This window comes from Rhinichthys klamathensis, unplaced genomic scaffold (assembly GCF_029890125.1).
Source record: "Rhinichthys klamathensis goyatoka isolate OS25496 unplaced genomic scaffold, OSU_Roscu_1.1 h1tg000430l_1, whole genome shotgun sequence".
Taxonomy (NCBI): Eukaryota; Metazoa; Chordata; class Actinopteri; order Cypriniformes; family Leuciscidae; genus Rhinichthys; species Rhinichthys klamathensis.
In genome coordinates this window covers 1,298,527-1,317,935 of record NW_026606926.1, presented here as the reverse complement: position 1 = coordinate 1,317,935, position 19,409 = coordinate 1,298,527, and the positions used below count along the sequence as shown (strand labels likewise).

General features: G+C 40.5%; 1 protein-coding gene across 1 annotated transcript in view; it reads right to left on the bottom strand.

Annotated features, from left to right (window-relative positions):
- Window positions 1-19,409, bottom strand: part of plxna4 (plexin A4) — a 213,231-nt gene that overhangs the window by 22,751 nt on the left and 171,071 nt on the right. Inside the window, exons 13-25 of the mRNA XM_056235791.1 lie at window positions 17,316-17,467; window positions 16,525-16,642; window positions 15,366-15,502; window positions 14,749-14,916; window positions 14,359-14,452; window positions 12,668-12,907; window positions 12,431-12,577; window positions 11,747-11,981; window positions 10,941-11,083; window positions 9,308-9,576; window positions 5,230-5,296; window positions 3,745-3,891; window positions 1,946-2,105 (exon numbers count right to left, since the gene is read on the bottom strand). Coding sequence (XP_056091766.1) covers window positions 1,946-2,105; window positions 3,745-3,891; window positions 5,230-5,296; window positions 9,308-9,576; window positions 10,941-11,083; window positions 11,747-11,981; window positions 12,431-12,577; window positions 12,668-12,907; window positions 14,359-14,452; window positions 14,749-14,916; window positions 15,366-15,502; window positions 16,525-16,642; window positions 17,316-17,467 — 2,077 coding nt within the window. The remainder of the gene's footprint in view (window positions 1-1,945; window positions 2,106-3,744; window positions 3,892-5,229; window positions 5,297-9,307; window positions 9,577-10,940; window positions 11,084-11,746; window positions 11,982-12,430; window positions 12,578-12,667; window positions 12,908-14,358; window positions 14,453-14,748; window positions 14,917-15,365; window positions 15,503-16,524; window positions 16,643-17,315; window positions 17,468-19,409) is intronic.

The following is a 19,409-nucleotide window of genomic DNA, read 5'->3' as shown; positions in this document are numbered from 1 at the left end:
TTAACTACATGTACTTAACTACATGAGTTACGGTTAGGGTTAGGTTTTGGTTTAGGGTTCGTTACTGTTACCTGTAACCACGTCACCTTAAAATAAAGTGTTGCCGAAAATAAAAAAAGAACAGGACAGGAGCAAAACCGACAGCAGCAGGATATAGCTGGATAGAGAATCAAGCCAAATAAATTGTTAAAATAGAGACTGGGATTGGCTGAAGTTCATTGATTTGTCTGCATCACTTTCTCATTCTTTCCTTCTATCTTCCCTCCCTCCATCCCTGCCCTCAGGGGACTGTGACAGAGAGAATTAAAAACAAAGGCAAGGGACAGAAACACTCCGGTCCAATCTGTCTCAGAGGGATCGAGGAGATGGAGGCTACCTCATTCCTATTACCCATTATCTTTATCTGGCCTCCGGATCGGGCCAGAGAGTGTGCTCAGGAGACACTGAGACCCGTTTATGGAATGCCGAGATGCCTCCTCTCATCCGGGGATGCCCGTTGCTTTATCTTACAACACACTCACACACACTCCCTCAGACATTGTTCAATTCCCCCCCCCCCTTATAAAACAATAATAAAACAACACACTTGCCCCCCGGGTCCCATGAAGCATTTTACACAGGAGAGCCTGTCGAAGAGGGTAAAATTATTTCTTCACTTATCATGGTTCCATTCCCTTATGGATAGACTAGCAATAGGCTTGAGAAATATGCTATTTGCAAAAAACAAAACAAAGACCAGATCGGTCTAGTCAATGTGGAACGAGGAGTGTACAGCAAAAACAATCTGATTCTCATCTGGAATTTGTGAAAAAAATAGCTCTATGCAGATCAGTCTGGCTATTTTTTCCCAGTAACTGTGAGATGCTCCCACCTGTCAATTAGTCGTGTATAAATAAACTCAAGCATACTGTCGCAGCTGATATTTGTTTATCAGCATGTACGTTTCACGCATGCATGGAGGTAGCAGTGGCTTAGTGGTAAAAGTGCTGGGGTTGTAATAAGAAGGTTGCTCGTTCAAACCCCAGAAGTATTGATCAACTTACTGGCATGCCAAATTAACTTTATTCTCTTTAAGAGACAGTTTGCCCAAATATAAATAATCTGTCATCACTTTACTAACCATCATGCCATTGCAAACCTGTATGGCTTTGAAATTGGGAGAAAGGGGAGAAATTGAAGAAAAAACACGGAGGCATTTTTCTTAGAATTTTGGATGAACTATCCTTTTAAGTAAAAAGCTTAAATTTGGCTGTTGGAAGTGAGTTGGAGGATGTAAAAGCTGCCATGTAATCTGAAAGTTATTGGTTCAAATCCCAGAAAAAAAAGCTTATTCATGAAATAAATAGTTACTGGCATGTTCTGTTACCTTGGAACAAGACTGCTCCCAGATAAGACAAATAGATATGGTGGACAGTCTCTGACATTAATGTATTGAAAGTGGCTTTGGATAAGAAGGCAATTGGCAAGTTACAATCTATGCAGTTTGAATAGGAAGGTGTGTGTACAACCTGTTGGCTATATGTGATTGTGTAAACCACTTATCTTTAGATGCACTGCCTCTGCTTTGTCCAATATCTTTGAATAAGAAAGTGTCTGCCTAATATCGACTTTGCTACTGTAGTGTTTTTTAAAGTATTGGGCTAATAATCTCAAGGTTACTGGTTTGAATCCAAGTAAATTGCCAAGTAAAGGGCAATTTACGGACTTTATTACTAAAACCTCTATCACAATTGTTCCCCAGGACCCTGTCTGTTAAATTACAAATAACAGGATGTGAGCTTGAGTGTGAATCAAAGGCTAATGACCAATCACCTTCATTTCACCCATCATTCCAAAACCGCAAAAGTCATTGATTCACACACTGAATCCCCTGACCAGGGCAAATGAAGGCGTAAACGTTTTTAAAGGGTAAAGGCATCTAAAGATAGCATAATGCTTGTCATACCCAGGTCCATGTCAGAAGCTTTTTGTCTGTGCGAATAGGGAACATTCTTGTAGATTGCGTCCAAGATCTTCTCCTTCACCTGGCTGATTGTGTCACAGTTCAGCACCTTCACCTGCACCTCTGGGCTCTTCTCATTGTCTGGATGCATGCAGTTCACCACCTACATGACACAGAACAGAATTACTCAATTAGCACATGCGTGGGAGACACATGAATATTTATGTGGCTGAAAAATTATCTTGTTGCATGATTTGAAATGTATTGTGTGTCAGCTGATTATAAAGAATGCTAAAATGCATCCATGCATGTAAGCCGAATATTTTAACCTTAAACAAAAGAGCAAATTCTGTTAAAAAGTTCATCCAGGCCCCATGGAGAGCTGGTATCATGTTCAGTATGTCTACTGAAATCAGCATGTCTCAGAAAGACTGATCTAGGATCTGTATTTAACACCTACAAGATCTGATGTATGACAGTACCGTATTCTGGTCAAACGTGTATGGGGCATTTCTGAATGAGTGAACGTAGTCAGCAGGTATAACGGCACAAGTGTAAAAGTCTATTGGCCACCCTGAGGGAGTTGTCACCTCACACACCTCAGCTTGTACCAGTCTGCAATTAACACACTAATTCTCCTCATCTTAGTTCCTGTTAGATTATCTATCTCTGATGATAGCTGTCATTAACACCACCCCACCAGTACCTTCACCACCATCAGACATAATTACAAAATTCAGTAAAAAAAGGCCCTCTCTCTTATGAGAGAGACAGCATATAGAGGCTATGAAGGCCCTTGTTGGCACCTGTTAAATGATGAAAAAATCGCACACTACAAGAGAGCTCAATTACTTACAGTCCAGCAGTATAATGGACTCTCCTGAAGAACCAAAACCAGAATCCATACAATGAAATGCACCGTGTATGGGCTGTAAGGAATATATATATATATATATATATATATATATATATGTATATATATATAATTACATAGCTTGTAAGTACTTCAAAAAGTTTGAGTATGTATGTTAAACTAATTGCAGAAAAGTGTGTAGAAGAAGAAAAAAAAGTAGTATGAGGGATTTCAATACAGTTAAAATGTTGTGGATGCTGACTGGTCAATATAACAACCTCTCGTACCTTATTGCGTAAGAAATGATTGATAATGTAACCAGCAAATGACCAGGGTAGGGAAGGCAGAATGTACTATTGGTAGTGGCTTGTATTGTGGTGTATCAGCAGCTGTTTAAGTGTTTTGGAAGTGAGGACAGAATGATGAAGCTGAAACAGGTCCTTACAGTCATCAAATCAGAGGAATGGGCCGAATCCCAAGCGACGAAACTAGTCGCCACATTCCCCTTTTTTCTTTTTCTCTCTTAGTCTCATACAGAATACAGATTAGCATTCTGACGTGCTGTCCCAGTAAACAGCCCGTCCTGGCATACGTGCAGCCCTGACAACACAGGCTTAGCTCATGCCTGTCACAGTGGCCAGCTGAACACAACACTGGCAATCACCACAGGACAGCAGACAGGTCAAAGGTCTTAACAAGCCTGTGTGTTCCCTGTCAGGCATGAAGACTGTGGGCATTGCTTGCTGCATCAACCCAAACAAATTACCTTACCCTTCTCTCTACCTGCACACCTGTCTGCTTCTCAGTACTTTCACGCTACTTAGCCTCTTCCTCACCCATTTATCCTTTTTTTTCTTCATTCCTTTTTTAGTTTACTCCTCTCCTTCCCTATCCTTCCAAAACGGTTCATCTTTCCTTCCCTCATCCACGCTGTGGTTTAGAGCCTTACCAGAGTCTTGTAATCAATTTGCTGTCTGATGAGCTTGTCTTCACTGAGTGAGTAGCGGGCTTCTCCGGTGATAGAGTCGATAGGGCCTTTTTCCATCTGTTGCTTTATGGCACAGAAAAGAGAGAAGAGGGGCTCCCCTGCACACTCCTACACAAGGAAAAAAAGGCACTCTGTCACTTTCACTCTCGTAAATTTGACACCAACCACCTACAGAGAATGTGGGATATCATTCCCTCATTCAGTAACAGTAATAGACATTTTGAACGGAGCTTTACAGTTGTGGTGCTAGTGCATCAGTTTCAACTGACACCACAATTTCACTCATATAGATTCCATTGATAGTTAAGCTATATCTGGAGTTCTTGTATTTTGTATGTATTTACATACTATGTTATGATTAAATTGACAATATGCAGCCACAAAAAAATTTCATTATTCAGAGTCAAATACTTTTTACATTACATTTTAATTGTTCTCAATACATTTTAATGTGGGAGGGACAATGGGAATTTAGCTGAACATGTTAACAGATGTATTTTTGAGAAAAAAATATGCATTAAGATTAAACAACAATTGGCAGACCCCCTGTTGAAGACCCAGAGGAAGGCATTAAGCTGAAGTGTACTGTGTCTAGCTGAATTTGATTAGAATATGCTTGCTGAAATGAGAAATGACTAGTGGTCTGGGCAGCTGGTCAAGCACTGTTCAATAATACTCAAATCAATGTTTTGTGACTGCAATAATAATGTTATGGTTTCGCATGGATGAGGTCACAATAAAGTCATACTCTTACAGTACAGGCCAATTTAAGCTTAAATGAATCCTAAAGCTCTTGAGTGATGTTTCGGCTTCATTCACTCAGGTCTAATCCGTTAAACCAGACTGGACAAAACAGCCTTGACTTCCAGAATTTATTGCCTGCTTTGTGCATTCCAGAATCCAGGAAATGTCTGTACATTTCTGAAATTGCACATGCCATGTTCTGATTGCAGCAGATGTGTTTATTAAGAGATTAATAACAAGTGCTAGAGAGGACTGCAGTGGTGCCGACGGTCACAGTGCTATATGTAGAATTGAGAAGCACCTGCTAAGCCAACCGTCTCATTATAAGAACCGAAAAACGCTGGAGTCAGCAAGACTTGGCCAACTTTAAACCCTCTTTGATTAAAAGTGCATGCTGACACATTCGCATACAGATGTACATACACACCAACACATATTTATACACTAGACAGAAACTCTCCCCTCTGTCAAACACCTGTAGTGCATCACTGCCAATGCTCCCGCAGGACTTCTCTGTGCTCAACAGTGCATGTGCCGAATGACCTTGAAGGTGAGTGATCTCTTTTCTTTGCTGATGATAATGGTTGAATGGTTGATATTTAATTTCAATCGTTGGTTTTTTAATTATTACATTTGGGCCATCCAGACCTGAATATGTGGTTACACACCCACAATGTATCCACATGCAAATAGCTAACTTACCTTGAGGAATTTGTATAGCAGAAAAGTGAACCAATTCGTTAGCATTTTCTCAGCCACAGACTCCGTTCTGAAAAACAAATAAGCGAACAAACAGTGTAAATAAATAAATAAAAGCAGCACAAAGCCAAGATTATCACTGCAAGTGTCACACACAAATGCGATTACCACGACCATGAAAAATTCACTTCACAAAGCCCGGTGTCTCCTAATGAATAGGACTTTGTTAAACAAACATAATTGCCAGAACATGAATTGCGCTCTGGAATCTATAGCCCCAATCTGCAAGCTGTCTTTATTACCACAATAATCCATGAGACCCTAATACAAGAAACCCAATTAAAAGCCTTTATATGATCCAGCTGGATTGATGCCAAGTGAACCTACTCTGGCCTGGAATAAGACCGGACTCATTTCCTCCCCCCCCACAGTCCGGCTATTGAGCTTTAAATGTATCGCATTACAAAAGAAGGTGGCTGAATGGAGGGCTGGGGTGCGTCGAAGTACATCATGATTGGCTAACACCTTCGCTTGGACCACAAGCTCTGATCCGGCATGAGAGATGTACATACATAATAACTATAACAAAGTGAAACCCAATATACATGAATCCGGTGTCTCTAGTCTGTGTGTGCCGCAGGGAGCTGGTGAATTGCCAAGGCGCCCTGCAATGAGCCATGGCACAGAGCATCAATATTTCAGGATTACAGCATTGTGGTGTGTGTGTGTGTGTGTGTGTCTATGCATACTCTGCCGCCTTGCATCCCCCAGCTGCCACCTGCATTCCCTCTCTCCCACTGCCGTACGAAGACCTGCCGCTGCGCAGTACCATGGGTACATGCGTGTCTGCATGTGCCCACTAAGCTGGCGCAACACCTGGAAAGGATTAGTGTCCCCTTGTTTTGTAGCCACTGCCTTGAGTGGGCCAATGGAGGACTGGTCCAGGGGTCAACGGGGTCACGTTTCATCTTTCCTTTCATCTCCATCCTAACACTGCCCTGTAATCATCCTCACTCCCGACTGTTCTCAATGCCTGGATCATTTACAAGAGAAACAGTAGGTGGGAGAAAACCCCGATTTGTAGAATATTACAGAAAAAAATAGATAAAGAAAGGAAACGGCAAGAGTGAGAAAACTTTTCGCCTCTGTGTACTATCACTTATTCCCATTAGCTTTCCCTTTCTTTTTCTATTGGCTGATTTGATGGTAATTATTGTTGGCAAGACCCCATAAACTCACTTACCCATATCCTGTGTTACCTCTCGGCTCACCGAAGGGGGAACAAGTAGCCTTGTTGCCAGACAATCCTGGCACAACCTCTGCCACAGGGCCAAGAGCAACCAACTATCACTGTCCCCCAAATCCTTATGTCACATATCATTGGCACTGAAAGCAAGCTCTTGTTTGGCTTTGGTTTAGGGAGGCAGGAAAAGTGATGCCCATCCAGTGGTGAGGAATGGGATGTGGCATCACCTGGTGCTTAGTTCCCCCTGATTAAACAGCCATTTCAAAGTGGAATGAAGTAAAATCGGCTGGAGGATTCCTCCACGGTGAATGCGCAAAGAGGCACATTGGAGCTATGCTCCATAAAAAAGAAAAAGGGGGTGAGGAAAGAGCTCCATATATCTTCCTCCTCATCTCTCGCATCCAGAAAAGGCCATTTACATTTGATGCTGCTTTCTGCCACTGCAAATGGATGTGAACAGCCAGCTCTACCAACTTCGAGGACCTGAGAGTGGTTTATGATTCCAGAGAATCAAAATGAGAAGTGTCAGTCTTTGACAAATACTACACTGCAAATGTGTGTTATTTGATTTAAGAGTGTTGCTAAGCATGTGGCATTGACAGAGTAAAGGTTTTACTTTTACTAGTCTCATGCTTCAGCTAATAGGTGGCCAGGAAGGAACACACACCTGGCTAATGTGCTGACGTTATGCACCTTGCAGCATCAGCGGCATTATTTTCTTAACCAAACAATCGTCTGTTGAAACAAACCCCCGGAATGTCCCCCTCCTTAATGCACATGTGTTAAAGAACACAGCTTGAAGCTAGGAATAATTTCAATTTCGCACTCTGCCTCACGTGGAGAAGATTGTCCGCTCGCCGCATTGTCGGGTCCCGCTGCGTAACCATGGTCCCCCTTCATTGAGGATTATCCCCAGAGAATAATCACAGGACTTCCATGCAGCTCTGCGTGACTGTGTGTGCGTGAAATAACTGGGTTTGAATGTGCTGGTCAGTAAAAGTCTGAGTAAAAATAAGTGTACATCTCAGATAGGGGTGGACCAGTACTACTTTATTTTATTTTTTATTCTAAACTGTTTTAATTATTCTTATTTGTTTTGATTATTTTAATTTCTTCTATGTAAAGCACTTTGAATTGCCATTGTGTATGAAATGTGCTATATAAATAAACTTGCCTTGCCTTGCCTTACAAGCATATGCAGGAACAGGAGACCCACGTGAACTTCACTGATGCCATACATATAGAGAAAATGGGCTGCACAATCGGAGAGGTTATTTTTAATCGTAGATGAGTAGAGTGGGCTGCAGGGAGCGAAGGAGAGGGAGAAATACGACAGATGGTTCTAGAAGCCGCCCGTTAGTTAGTTAGCCTGTGTGTGCTTGTGAACTCAGGTTGAGGCTGGACAGATGGGGCGGCTGTCGCAAGCGCTTTCTTGGAAATGGGAAAAGGAAAGCTGGTTGGAGGCTTCTGCCAAAGATGTCCTGCTTCTCTGCATTTTAAACACAGATTTAGAAATCATGCAGTGAAAGAGAGAAAACTATTCTCAGACAACAGATTAAGCTTCACTGTTCTGGCCCAGAGCTCTGTATCTAGCTTTGCTAAGCAGGTGTTAGAGGTTAGACAGTTACCATGTAGTGAAGATCACTCCATATACCCGTGAGGGTCATCCATTCAAATATATGGACTAAAAAAGGGCTCCTCAACTGGAGGATCACAACCCAAAAATGCAACACAGGCTCATTGGAAAAACGCATGTGTTGCAACATTTCAGTGTTTCATTTTAAGAACATTTAACACAAACAATTTTTGTACTGTGTTGGATGTAAAATCTGGATCCTAAAGCAAAACCAGTTGAGAGGAGCCACTGGACTACAGTTTATAATGGGACATTGTAGCTAACATCCCCAAAGTGCAGATGTTGCAGGTGCCTACAAAAATGTGGCAGGGTTGTTTTTGTTTTTGTGCCTGACAGAAGCTTGACTGAAACAAGAAAAATATCTTATTTTTCACCACTTATATGTACAGCAGCTCTTTGTGCAATTAATCTTCCCTTCGCTTGTTTCAATTAATCATGCTTGCCATCAAGGGTGTTGAATCAGTTCTGATTTAGTGAAGGAGCTTCTCTTGTAGTTGTCAAATGATCATCCTGTTGCTATTAGAAAGCTTGTTTTGACCAATGAATTCTTTTGTGTTCCTTGTCATTATTTTTCTCAGAAAGAGCCCCTATTTACCCCCAAAAAATATATATCAAAAGTGTCACCCTTTAACTTTACATGTAACTTTACTCTAACTTTACAAATCAACTGCTAGAACATTAAGAATAAAAAAAAAAAAAACAGAAGAGTTCAAATGAGTGGAGAGGAGAAAAATCAATATGGTATAGTAATAATATTGCCTTCTATGCTGTTAAAATACAGTGATACAAAGAAGTTGATTGCATCGGGAATTAAGCTTCACATATCTCCCTCACATTCAGTAGGTTTTTAGTGCACTGTTAATTGGATCTCAAGCTAATTAATCCTAATTACAATTTAATGATGAGCATGTCAGTGAATTCCATGTTTGGGAGAGAAAATGTGCATTTTAATGTCCCCAAAAGCAATTATTCCTATTCAGCGTACTGTAGAGTCCACGTTTCAAAGACAATTCACAGAGGTCATCTGCTCTCATCAATGGAGTTAACTATAATTAGAATGAGGCAGATTCAAATGATCCCAAAATTTGGAACATGTGCTCTGTTGATTACACACACGAGGGGCATTTATAATCAGTAAAACCCACTGGACTGCAGGACTAGATTTTTGAGATGGCTTTTCATGTGCATATGTCTAGTACCTTCTGAGTAAGAGTTTGGGATGGTTTTTGCTCTCCAGGTTCTTGTCAATGAGGTCAGACAGCAGGTGCTTGAGCACGTCGGTTGCATACTCCAGTTTACTTTGCAAAACAGTCATGATCAAGGAGGCGACATTGCCGCGGTCTCGCATGGAGAAGCCTCTCTGAGACTCCAGGGTTCGGATGAAGGACAGCAGGAAAACCTTGTTGTTGATAAGCTGTCCAAACAGTTTTAGGCCTTTCTCCACCTGTTCCTGTCTGTAACCTGGCACCTGCAGGAAAGAAAAGCGAAAACAACAGTTACAAACAGATGAAAATTCACAGCCTGAATGTGATTATTCATCAGCATATTCATTGAATGAATGAAATCAAATTAGACACAATTTACTTTGTAAATACACAGTTTGGGTATTATTTTGCATGATTTATCAGTGCATGTTATTCCTAAGATTTTATTATTTATTTATTTATTAATATTTGATGGATAAAATCAAGCCCTGCCCTACATTTTTTCCTCATTGAATGTCCTGTTTTACTGAGAAAAGCATCCAATTATGGCCTTATTTCATGTAGTTTTTCCTTCAGCTAAGCAACTTATCATAAATACCTCCATTTTTATTTTTGTGAAGTTTAAGAATGCTCACTTAAACTTTAGCTTGGCTTATTTGGCTGGAAAGCTTTTCCAGCACCTCATTTGGCCTACAGAATACTCTGCCAGTGTCCAATAAAACACCCACAGGCATTTAAACTGAAAAGAACCAAATACTGTTTATAAAAAATAATAATAAAAAAAGAAAACACTATGCATATGAACAGGCTACATTTACTAAAAGCTGCTCACTGGGTTAGAATGATTTGTGCATTAAGAATACCTGATGCCAAACAATTAACCAAGCAGAGACCCTCATGACATCATTTGATATGATTTGCCTCATCAATAATCATTAAATACCTGTCAGAATCTCTAGACGGCTCCTGTCATTAGCTGTGATTTTACTATAAACTTCTCCAGAGAGAGGAGACGTTTATTCCAATTAAGTCTTAATTGATATAGCTGATAAGAACCAGAGATCATCTGGCATTAGCAGGTAAGGTATGGCTCGTATGTTGGCTGAAGAAATATATGTGATCCAATTAAAATGGTCCATCACTCTCATAGCGGGGCATAAATTACTTGTAGCTCGGTGTACCATGCATTAGATTTTAATTCTGTTCCCCACACTCAGAAAAAAAACCCCACTTGTGTCACATGTCATTACTGTTATTAACAAAAGAATGATTGTGAATCAGAGAGCAGCTCATTACTTTAAGCAAGAGAAAGAGACTGCATGTAGATTATAATGAGAGCTGCTGCCTTTTGTTTACTGAGGGTGAACACAAACAGCATAGTGACAGCTTTAATTCCCAACAACCCCACTGTGCTGTTAGTCAGAAAAACAAAAAAAACAAAGAACAAAAAATATACTTAGCAGCCATTAATGTGACTGTTCCTCACACAGGTACAATGCAGTAATTACATGCATACATGAATATGTAAATATATGAATGTACATCTCAGGAACTTAGTAAAGGGCCCATTGGATGCAAATTTATTATTGCACAAAACATTTTTGCATCATTAAAATTGTTAGGTTACCTCAAGGTCTCTAAGGACAGGGTGTTCCTCGATGCCAGGGAACAGAACTCGCATGGTGTATGTGCGGTAGTCCAGGAATGGAATACCAGCTCCATCCAGATCGCTGGTCAACTCGTGAATGTCTGTCTGCAGCTCTGCAAAAGCTGCGGAAGACACATAACATGAAGAACAAATAGGTTGAGGGCACTAATAAAAAATTCAGAGAAACTTGACAATTATCTGTGCGACAGTGGCGAGGGCTACATAAGGGCCAGGGTGGCACGAAAAATACTGCATACATGGAGAAGAAAAATACTGCATACATGAGAATATTCGCTCAAATACATAAAACATTAGAACTACCTGCATGTGTAAACATTTAGGTAATAAGATCCTAGTAGATGAGTGCTGATCTTCCAGTTGTGCGCTTCTATTCTAAATGCACGAGCTGTCAATTTGAGTGATGAATCCAATCCAAGCACACTCCCACTTCAAAAAAAAAGACCCTGATTGGTCCTTACTCTTTGTTTATACAGTCCTTCAGTCCTTTTCTCTTTCAGACAAAAAGGTAATTTGCATCCCTATTTTTATCTCATGCATTGTAAAATTTTAGTTTCAGAGTAGGCACTGAGGTCCACCCTATTTCTCCAAGGTCCACTCACTTTCTGGCCTTGCCACTGCTGTGCGTATGTCTTGGAAATGTTGCAGAGGCTGTTTCTAAGTATTTTTATTACTGTTTCAAGGATTTAGCAAATCCGAGCAAGTTCTAACTCATAATCTAAATTGACATCACTTTGTTAATCCACTTCCCCCCCAAGACTACTTACCCTCTTTACACTCTAAGGCTACTCTGGACTCCAGGTTGTCCATCTGCATCTGCAGCCGCTTGAGGGTGAGGTCACTCTCGCGGGACTTGCGCTTGTAGGCAATGAGGACAATGACAATGAAGAAGATAAGGAGGCCTCCTGCACCTGCAATGCTGATGACGGCAGTGCTGCTGAGAGGGCTGTCAGAAGTGATGTGAACCACACCTGGAGAAAACTCGATGCCACCCACGCGAGCCTAAAAAGGAGCACATTTTGCATAGGTTTTGATAAAAATCATTACTTTGTTGTATTTAAAATCAATACTGTGTGGTATCTTGTTCAATAACCAATGCTATGATTCGAATCCAATCAAAATACATCTAGGGATGGAGATATTTATTTTATGTTATTTGTGTTATTGTGTAGTGAGGCTAAAGGCCCAACAGCAGAGGGGTACAATGTGTGTTTCTTTTGCGAGTTCATGACTGTAAGGGGCTGTTGCACTTTCTTTTGTACGACTGTCAACAAGTAGTGAAGCAGGCAGCCACCCAGATTTCTCATTGAGAAGCATACAAGTTTTTATTAGGTTTTCCAGCTCTAATAAGTCCTACTGGGGACGTATTTTCTATTTATGTAGAAAAGTCCCTAAAGCATTAGGTCACTGTGAAAAGTGGATATGTGCCCTAGTATTGCACCAGAACTTACCAGAACCTTGTGACGGCCAGTCAGATTGGGCGATTCACAGAGCAGTTGAGTATCTGATACAGTTAATGTGCAAGGTTTATCTCCAATCAGAACAGTGTAATTGAGCTTCCCATTGCCACCCGGGGTTGGAGGGAGGAAGTTCCTTCCCTGAAATTCACATTCACAAACATATGTAGCAACTGCATTGGAAAATTGAAAGACAGATAATGCAGAGATTTAGGTTAATACTTGATTTACCTTGAGTATGATGGGAGACCCTGGCTTGAGCTCCTGGACCCCAGACACACTAAGCGGTTCAAACACTGGATTCGGGTAGTAGATGAAGTTGGTGTTATTGAGGGCCAGCACAGACTGAACATTGTCCAGGATAAAGCCAAACTCATCAGGTCTCTCTGGCAATTCCTTCTGCCTGCTCAGACTGTAGGGAAGCTCTGGGGCCATGCACTGCATAGTGGTGGGACTCAGAACCTGACATATCTGGTAGGGGGACATAGACATATTTGCTGTAGGTGTGTGATTCAGAATAAAACAGAAACATTTAGATTCAGATTAACAACAATATTACATTTACATTTCAAACAATAATTCAGACTGTTTTAATTAGTATCAAATAAAAAGACCAGGATTTAACCTCAACGTCCTACAATGGAGGTTTCTAGAGCGCACACAAGATATAATTTTTCTCAACAAAGCAGTACTAAATTATTAGCACTTTTAAAATGGTCACACTCTGATTGTGCCTGCAGTTCTGGCAACTAACTGCGCTCACCTCTACCTCCTTGAGAGAGATTTGACATTGACATTTATCCTTGACCCTGTCTTTCATCTCTTTTTTTCATCTCTTACATAGACCACATTTACACTGCAGCTAAATGCTGCAATCAGACCATTTAATACTTAATCCCATACATATTATTTACATGAAGTCAGTGTTTCTCAGATTACTTATTTACTTTTCCCCCTTATTTTTTATTAAGAGGTCAGGATTATTAAATGTAAAGTTATGGCATAGCTTAATTCAAACCTATATGCACATTCCCTTTGAAGTGTATAAATAAAATACCTAACAAGACCCTTGAGTTTTGTGAACCCAACTGCTTTGCAGTTGACTGTTAAAACACCCAGACAGCAGACTCACCATCAAAAACATCCCTACAGATATCTCTAGTCATTTTAATTGGATTCCTCACAAAGCTGTAGCAGACAGGAAGACGAACCTTCACTTCCTCTAACACAAAGACTTCTATAGAAGGTTGTAACGGGTGGAATTGTTCAAGATAAAATAGATTTCAAGTCACCATTTTTTTTCAGCGCACAAAGTCTGGTCAAACTCTTTTCAGACTAGTTATGAGCGATCAAATTACAAACAAGGATACAAGGCATCTTGTGCCCCACAAACAACTTCTTTCAGAGACTGCGAGGTAGGGTATGACACTTTTTTCTGCTGTGCTTTGAGGAGCAGTGTGCCAAAGCCTAATCATATCGCAGCCCAGATGCTAAACGCGGCCATGTGTGAGATACGTGCACGAGATAACATTACGGTCTTTTGTCTCTGTTGCCTTTCAATCAGATCTCACTGAGTGCAGCCTCCCATGGCTCTTTGGGTCCATTCTGTAGACGGGGAACATGATACCCTTGTCTATGCATCCACCCTGTGTTATGACATTCTCCTCTTTCCTGCACAAAGGGTACATTGCTGCTACTGCTGCTGGGACCTGGCAGTCTTCCTGTTCTCTGTCTGTTTCTTTGTCTCTCTCTCTCTCTATTTCCCTCTTTCATGCAGCTACTGTCCTGAATCCAATGGTGCGCAGCCGACACAGGTGATTGGAGCAGGTGGAATAGTCTGCTAATGGTCATTCCAGTTCACTAGCCTCAGGTTAGGTGAAGGCCGAGTGATCGTTTACTGTGTGGAAAACGTTTGTACTTACGTTGACCGTCTCCAAGTTCTTATACTTGGCTCTGATGAGAGGGGTCTGGATGATGTCCAGGTTTGTCCCGGTCACAGTCAATGGTGTGTTGCCACTGGGAAAACACCATGTTTATTAACTTTCACTTTTTGAAGTTTTTAACTTTGCAAAAATTTCCTAAAATTAGTTGGTCAATTTAATAACATAATATGTAGATAATATTTTTTTAATCAAAATAATCAACAATGTATTAACTTTAACCATATAATGTCCACAATGATATCAAGTTCGAAATGGAAAAATAATGAAAAATAATATTCTTGATCCTCCTCCCTCATCTTAGGGTCTTGGACAATGTTATGGGCAGTTTCTCCAACGACCCTGTGTTAAATGGCTTTGTAGTACACACACCTGAAAATGCTCCACTCAGGTTCAAGTTTGGTGATTGTGGGATCTTCCACATACTCAAACTTGAGATCTTTGTGAATGTGGGCTTTATCCACGAAGACCGATACAGACACATTTCCGTAGCCTTGCATGGAGGCATAAGAACGACACGTTATCCACTGTCCTCCTCTCCTGTGTCATCAAACAGAAGAAAAAACAATCACCAAAGTTTTTCAGATAACTAGTGCATGAATATTTAACACAAAAAAACTTTTGATAAAAAAAAAAAAAACGTTAGTCTCTTATCCATCGTCATCTATTATATGTGTATTAATACCCGGTTAGGAATTTGTTTAGTTTATTGCCTTTGTATTATTCAATGGCTGTAAAGAGTATTCCCATTAAAGTAAAGATTACTAGACCTAATTTAATCTTTCACTCATATGATTAGACACTGTGGCTACACCTCAAGCAAAAAGAAAGTGATGGCTACGGATGTTATTGATTAAAAATCAGAAACTCTAAAGCTGTTAAGATCAGTATTTACTTTCTCTTAGAGGCTTTGAGTGACCTGCAAACGAACCAAAAGAAAGATACCACCTCAAAAGGGCATTGCACTGTACTTTTCCATTCAACCCTACCTTTGATAGGTACACTTCTGGTCTTTGAACATGATTGACACATTGCTACCCGCGTCCAAGTTGCTGCCGGTGATGTTGACGATGGTGCCCCCAGATACTGGCCCTCGACTCGGCTTTAGACTCAACAGTCTAGGGATCTGTAGAAATCAAGATCAAAACAAACAATAGGAATTATTTACAAGCTTACAAATCACACGGCAGAGGTAAGGCGGCAAACCCTCATGTTTTTCAATCCTCTGTATCTCTTTCCCAATCTGATTATCACCTCCTTTTTCTCAGAACACCAATTGCCCTCCTCACCCAAGAATCACATAATCCAATTACTACATATGAATGAGACATAAAAGCCATTAATGTTTGCATAAAACTGATAAATGCTATAAATGGCTCCATAACAAGAAAAATGACACTACAGCTCAATTCATTTGGATGGCTGGATCGCAATCTGATTATGGATGTTATATCAGCATGTGCACTGGGAGTGCTAGAAGGAAAAGTGTGGCATGGATATAAAATGAGTGTGGCCAGTGTCATGCAAGATCATCTCCTCCACAGAATCATATTGAAATATATTTTAATTGGTCTGAAAAATCCATGGAATTATGTTAAATAATGTCTTGTACAAACAAAGCAATAAATGGTCAAACTAACAGTTCTTAGATTTTCTCAGTTGGTTAGCATAATGATAAATTATTTACCTGCCAGCTTATGGATTTAGGTGCACCATATTTTCTTCAAATTAATAATAATAAAAACAAGCATATATTTGTTTTATTCATCAATTATTTTAATAATTCAAGATCCATATCAAAGGAAATAAATTACATTTACATGTAAAACTCACAAAGTAACGCCTGTGCAAAGGGGCACATGATTCTGTGGGAGGAAAATCTTGCACAACAGCAGTAGTAAATTGCAAGTTTTATGGTTAGCCTCTCCGGATGTTGACCGAACATTTGGTGGGGTCAAGTGGTCGGTGATATGACTAAGTATATCAGCAGGGCTACAAGGCCATAGAGTTCACTCTTTATTAGAGACACAACTCAAATCCAGGCACTTTCAACCCTGAAGTGGCAAAGACTTGTATTTATACAGAGATGATTAAGATCATGGCAGATGGACCAGCAGTTCATTGGGGGTTATTTGCTGAGGTACTCACCACAAAGTAGTAGTACTTAGACGACTTGGCCATGAACTCGGGACGACACTCTCCAACGCACACTTGGACGTTTCCAGCAAACTGGCTTCTTTCCGCTTTTCCCATTTCACACACAATCCTGTAAAACACACACATACACAATCAATCTACCAGAACAGTTACACAATAACAAAAACATTATTTATGAAACATTAAATGAGGGACTTTAAAAATGTCTTTCCCTGCCATAATAATATATGCAGGAGATAAACGGTTAATATGAATGAGTTATTCTGCCGCCTCATTCCATGGCAGGTGTCAAATTTGCTCATGCACCACGCTAAGAGGCTTATCATGGCGTACAAATAATAATAACAATAAACTTGTGCTGGCCCAACCTGCAGCAAAGAAACGCAGAATGAAAGAGGGCTTTTCACGTCAGGACAATAATACTGAAGAAGTTGTCATGCTGTCAGCAGGGCTTTCTCGAATGCTTGCCAAACACATAATTATCTTTTGCTGTCCTGACCGGAGATTCAAAATTTCTTCAATGCTTTCTCTGTGTTTACTCCTAATTCATATCAGCCACTTTTAAAAGACGCTGGGTTCTTAACAACTATTAGCAGGCATGCATTAAACAAACTCATCTGCAAAGAACAACTGTTTGAGGCGATTCAAGGGAGATGCCATCATTTAGTCCAGTTAGTCATTAGATCCAGGTTTAAATTGTTGTCATTATGACAAAATTACAAAGAAGTGTCAGATCTGGCTTAGTACTACAGGAAACCCTGTAAGTGGTACAAGACACTTACTGTTCAGCTGGGATATATCCCTCGGGTACTGGTGTACACTCCACATCTGCAACCTTTACATAATCCTTAATCTCACTGAACTCCAGTCCCAGGTTCTCACCACGGATAGTCACCAGCGTTCCTCCCTCACGGGGTCCTCGAAGCGGGGTGATCTGTAGACAAGTCACAGGGAAGCGTTACGTGCAATCATTCCCATAAGATAAGAAACAACATGGAGGGCTCTCACAGCCCCCCTAGAATCTCCATCATTGGTACAAACCAACAGGAAGTAAAGAATGACTCAGCAACCGATTCCTTCATGCACCTGCAGGAGTCAGTGATTGTGAGACGGTGTGAGGGACGAGAAACAGCGAGAGAAGCTGTGAGTGATTTGGTTCAGTGGGATAATTGGGCCACTCTCTGTCAGAGCGTCAAAGCCTGCGTGCTTACGGTGAATAATGATCAGCCGCACAGCCAGCTGAGCCAGCCGGGTCCTGCCTATAGCAAAAACAAAGCCATGCTAATTTATGAACACAGAGTCGGCGTCTGGGAAAAAATATGCCGACACCAGCATGTGAAATCATATGCTGCTAAGATTGGAATATAAACACAGGCGTGCACGAGGATGCTTATTTTCATCTGTGCATGTCAGATGATCAAACACCTTTTATTCTTTGCTCCTCGGGATGCTAAGCAGTACTGGATCCGGCTGATTAGAGTATCTAATCTTTTCTGATTACTAACATATCTGTTATGCACTCTCACAGTGCTATCTCTCGAATCTTCATGCTTTCACTGGTATCATACCATTAACACAAGAAACTCTTGGCAGTGATTCATTAAACACTGTTAAAGAAGACATTTATGGTGCATTAAAACGTAACGACTAAAAAGAATCACACTTAATAACTTAATTGGCAATTCATGTGCCATAAAACATCTTATGATGTGAAGTGAAGACAGAGTTAACTCTGCTCTGTAAGGTTATTATTAAGCACCGTAAGCAAGATCCATATGGTCATAGCAGAACCAACCAGCCAATCAAAATAAACTATTCTTCCAGCTCTAGTTTTATCAGTACTTCACTACACTTTTATAATATAATGCATAAAGCCCATTCAAACAAGACATGTGCTACCTTGGATGTTTGAGTATGTGATTCTTGAATGCAAGATTTAGTAGCACAATTCATTTTTAACACGTAAAACTCAAAACGTAACACTAACACTTAATATATTACATGTAACTGCAAAAAATAAATAAATGGCATATGATGCCTCTGACAACACGAACCTGCCAGAAATGTGGGGAGAGGGAGAGAAAGCGAAGAAAAGCTAGCATGCAATTCATTCCCACAGTGCATTTCAGTGAATACTTTTGTGAATAATATTGTCACGATGTGGGTTCATGTCTTGTTCCTGTCTGTCTTGTGTTCCCCCTATTATTGTGTATTTGGTTTAGTCCTTTCTAGTTTTCCCGCTCCTCGTTTGTGTTCATGTTTTCCACCTGTGTTCTTAGTTAATTGCCCAGCTGTGTCTTGTTTCACTCACCCGGTCCTCTGTATTTAAGCCCTGTGTTTTAGTTCAGTCCAGGTGAGTTCTTAATGTTGCAATGGTTGCTTTTTTCTGTGTTCCTAGTCTGAGTTTCTTTTGTTTGTTTTATTATTAAATGTGCTTGCAATTGGATTCATCTCTCCGCTTCATTCCTGCCTGCTTCGTTACAAATATAGGTCACTGTTTAGCCAAAATCACACAAAAAGAACATCTCTTTTAATGAGTGTCTATCCATCAACACTATAAAAAGAGCCTATCAAACATATTCTGACAGTCTTGACCAATGTGTCTGAGGTCGGGCCTCATAAGTGTATTGACAGCTGGGCTATTAGGCCAAATGTAGGACACCCATTCTTCATCTTGGCAAAACGAGGGGCCGTCGGATCCCAAAGGGGAATATAGACATGTTAACATCTCGGCTCTGTCATTATTTCCTGCCAGATAATGATCCAACTTTATCTCATTAGCAGCACGGTAAGAGGTAATTTCCCTTTAACATGTACTGATCTTAGCAGAGAGGTTCAAGTTTTTCACAGGTTCTTTATTGGCTTCAGAGCACTGT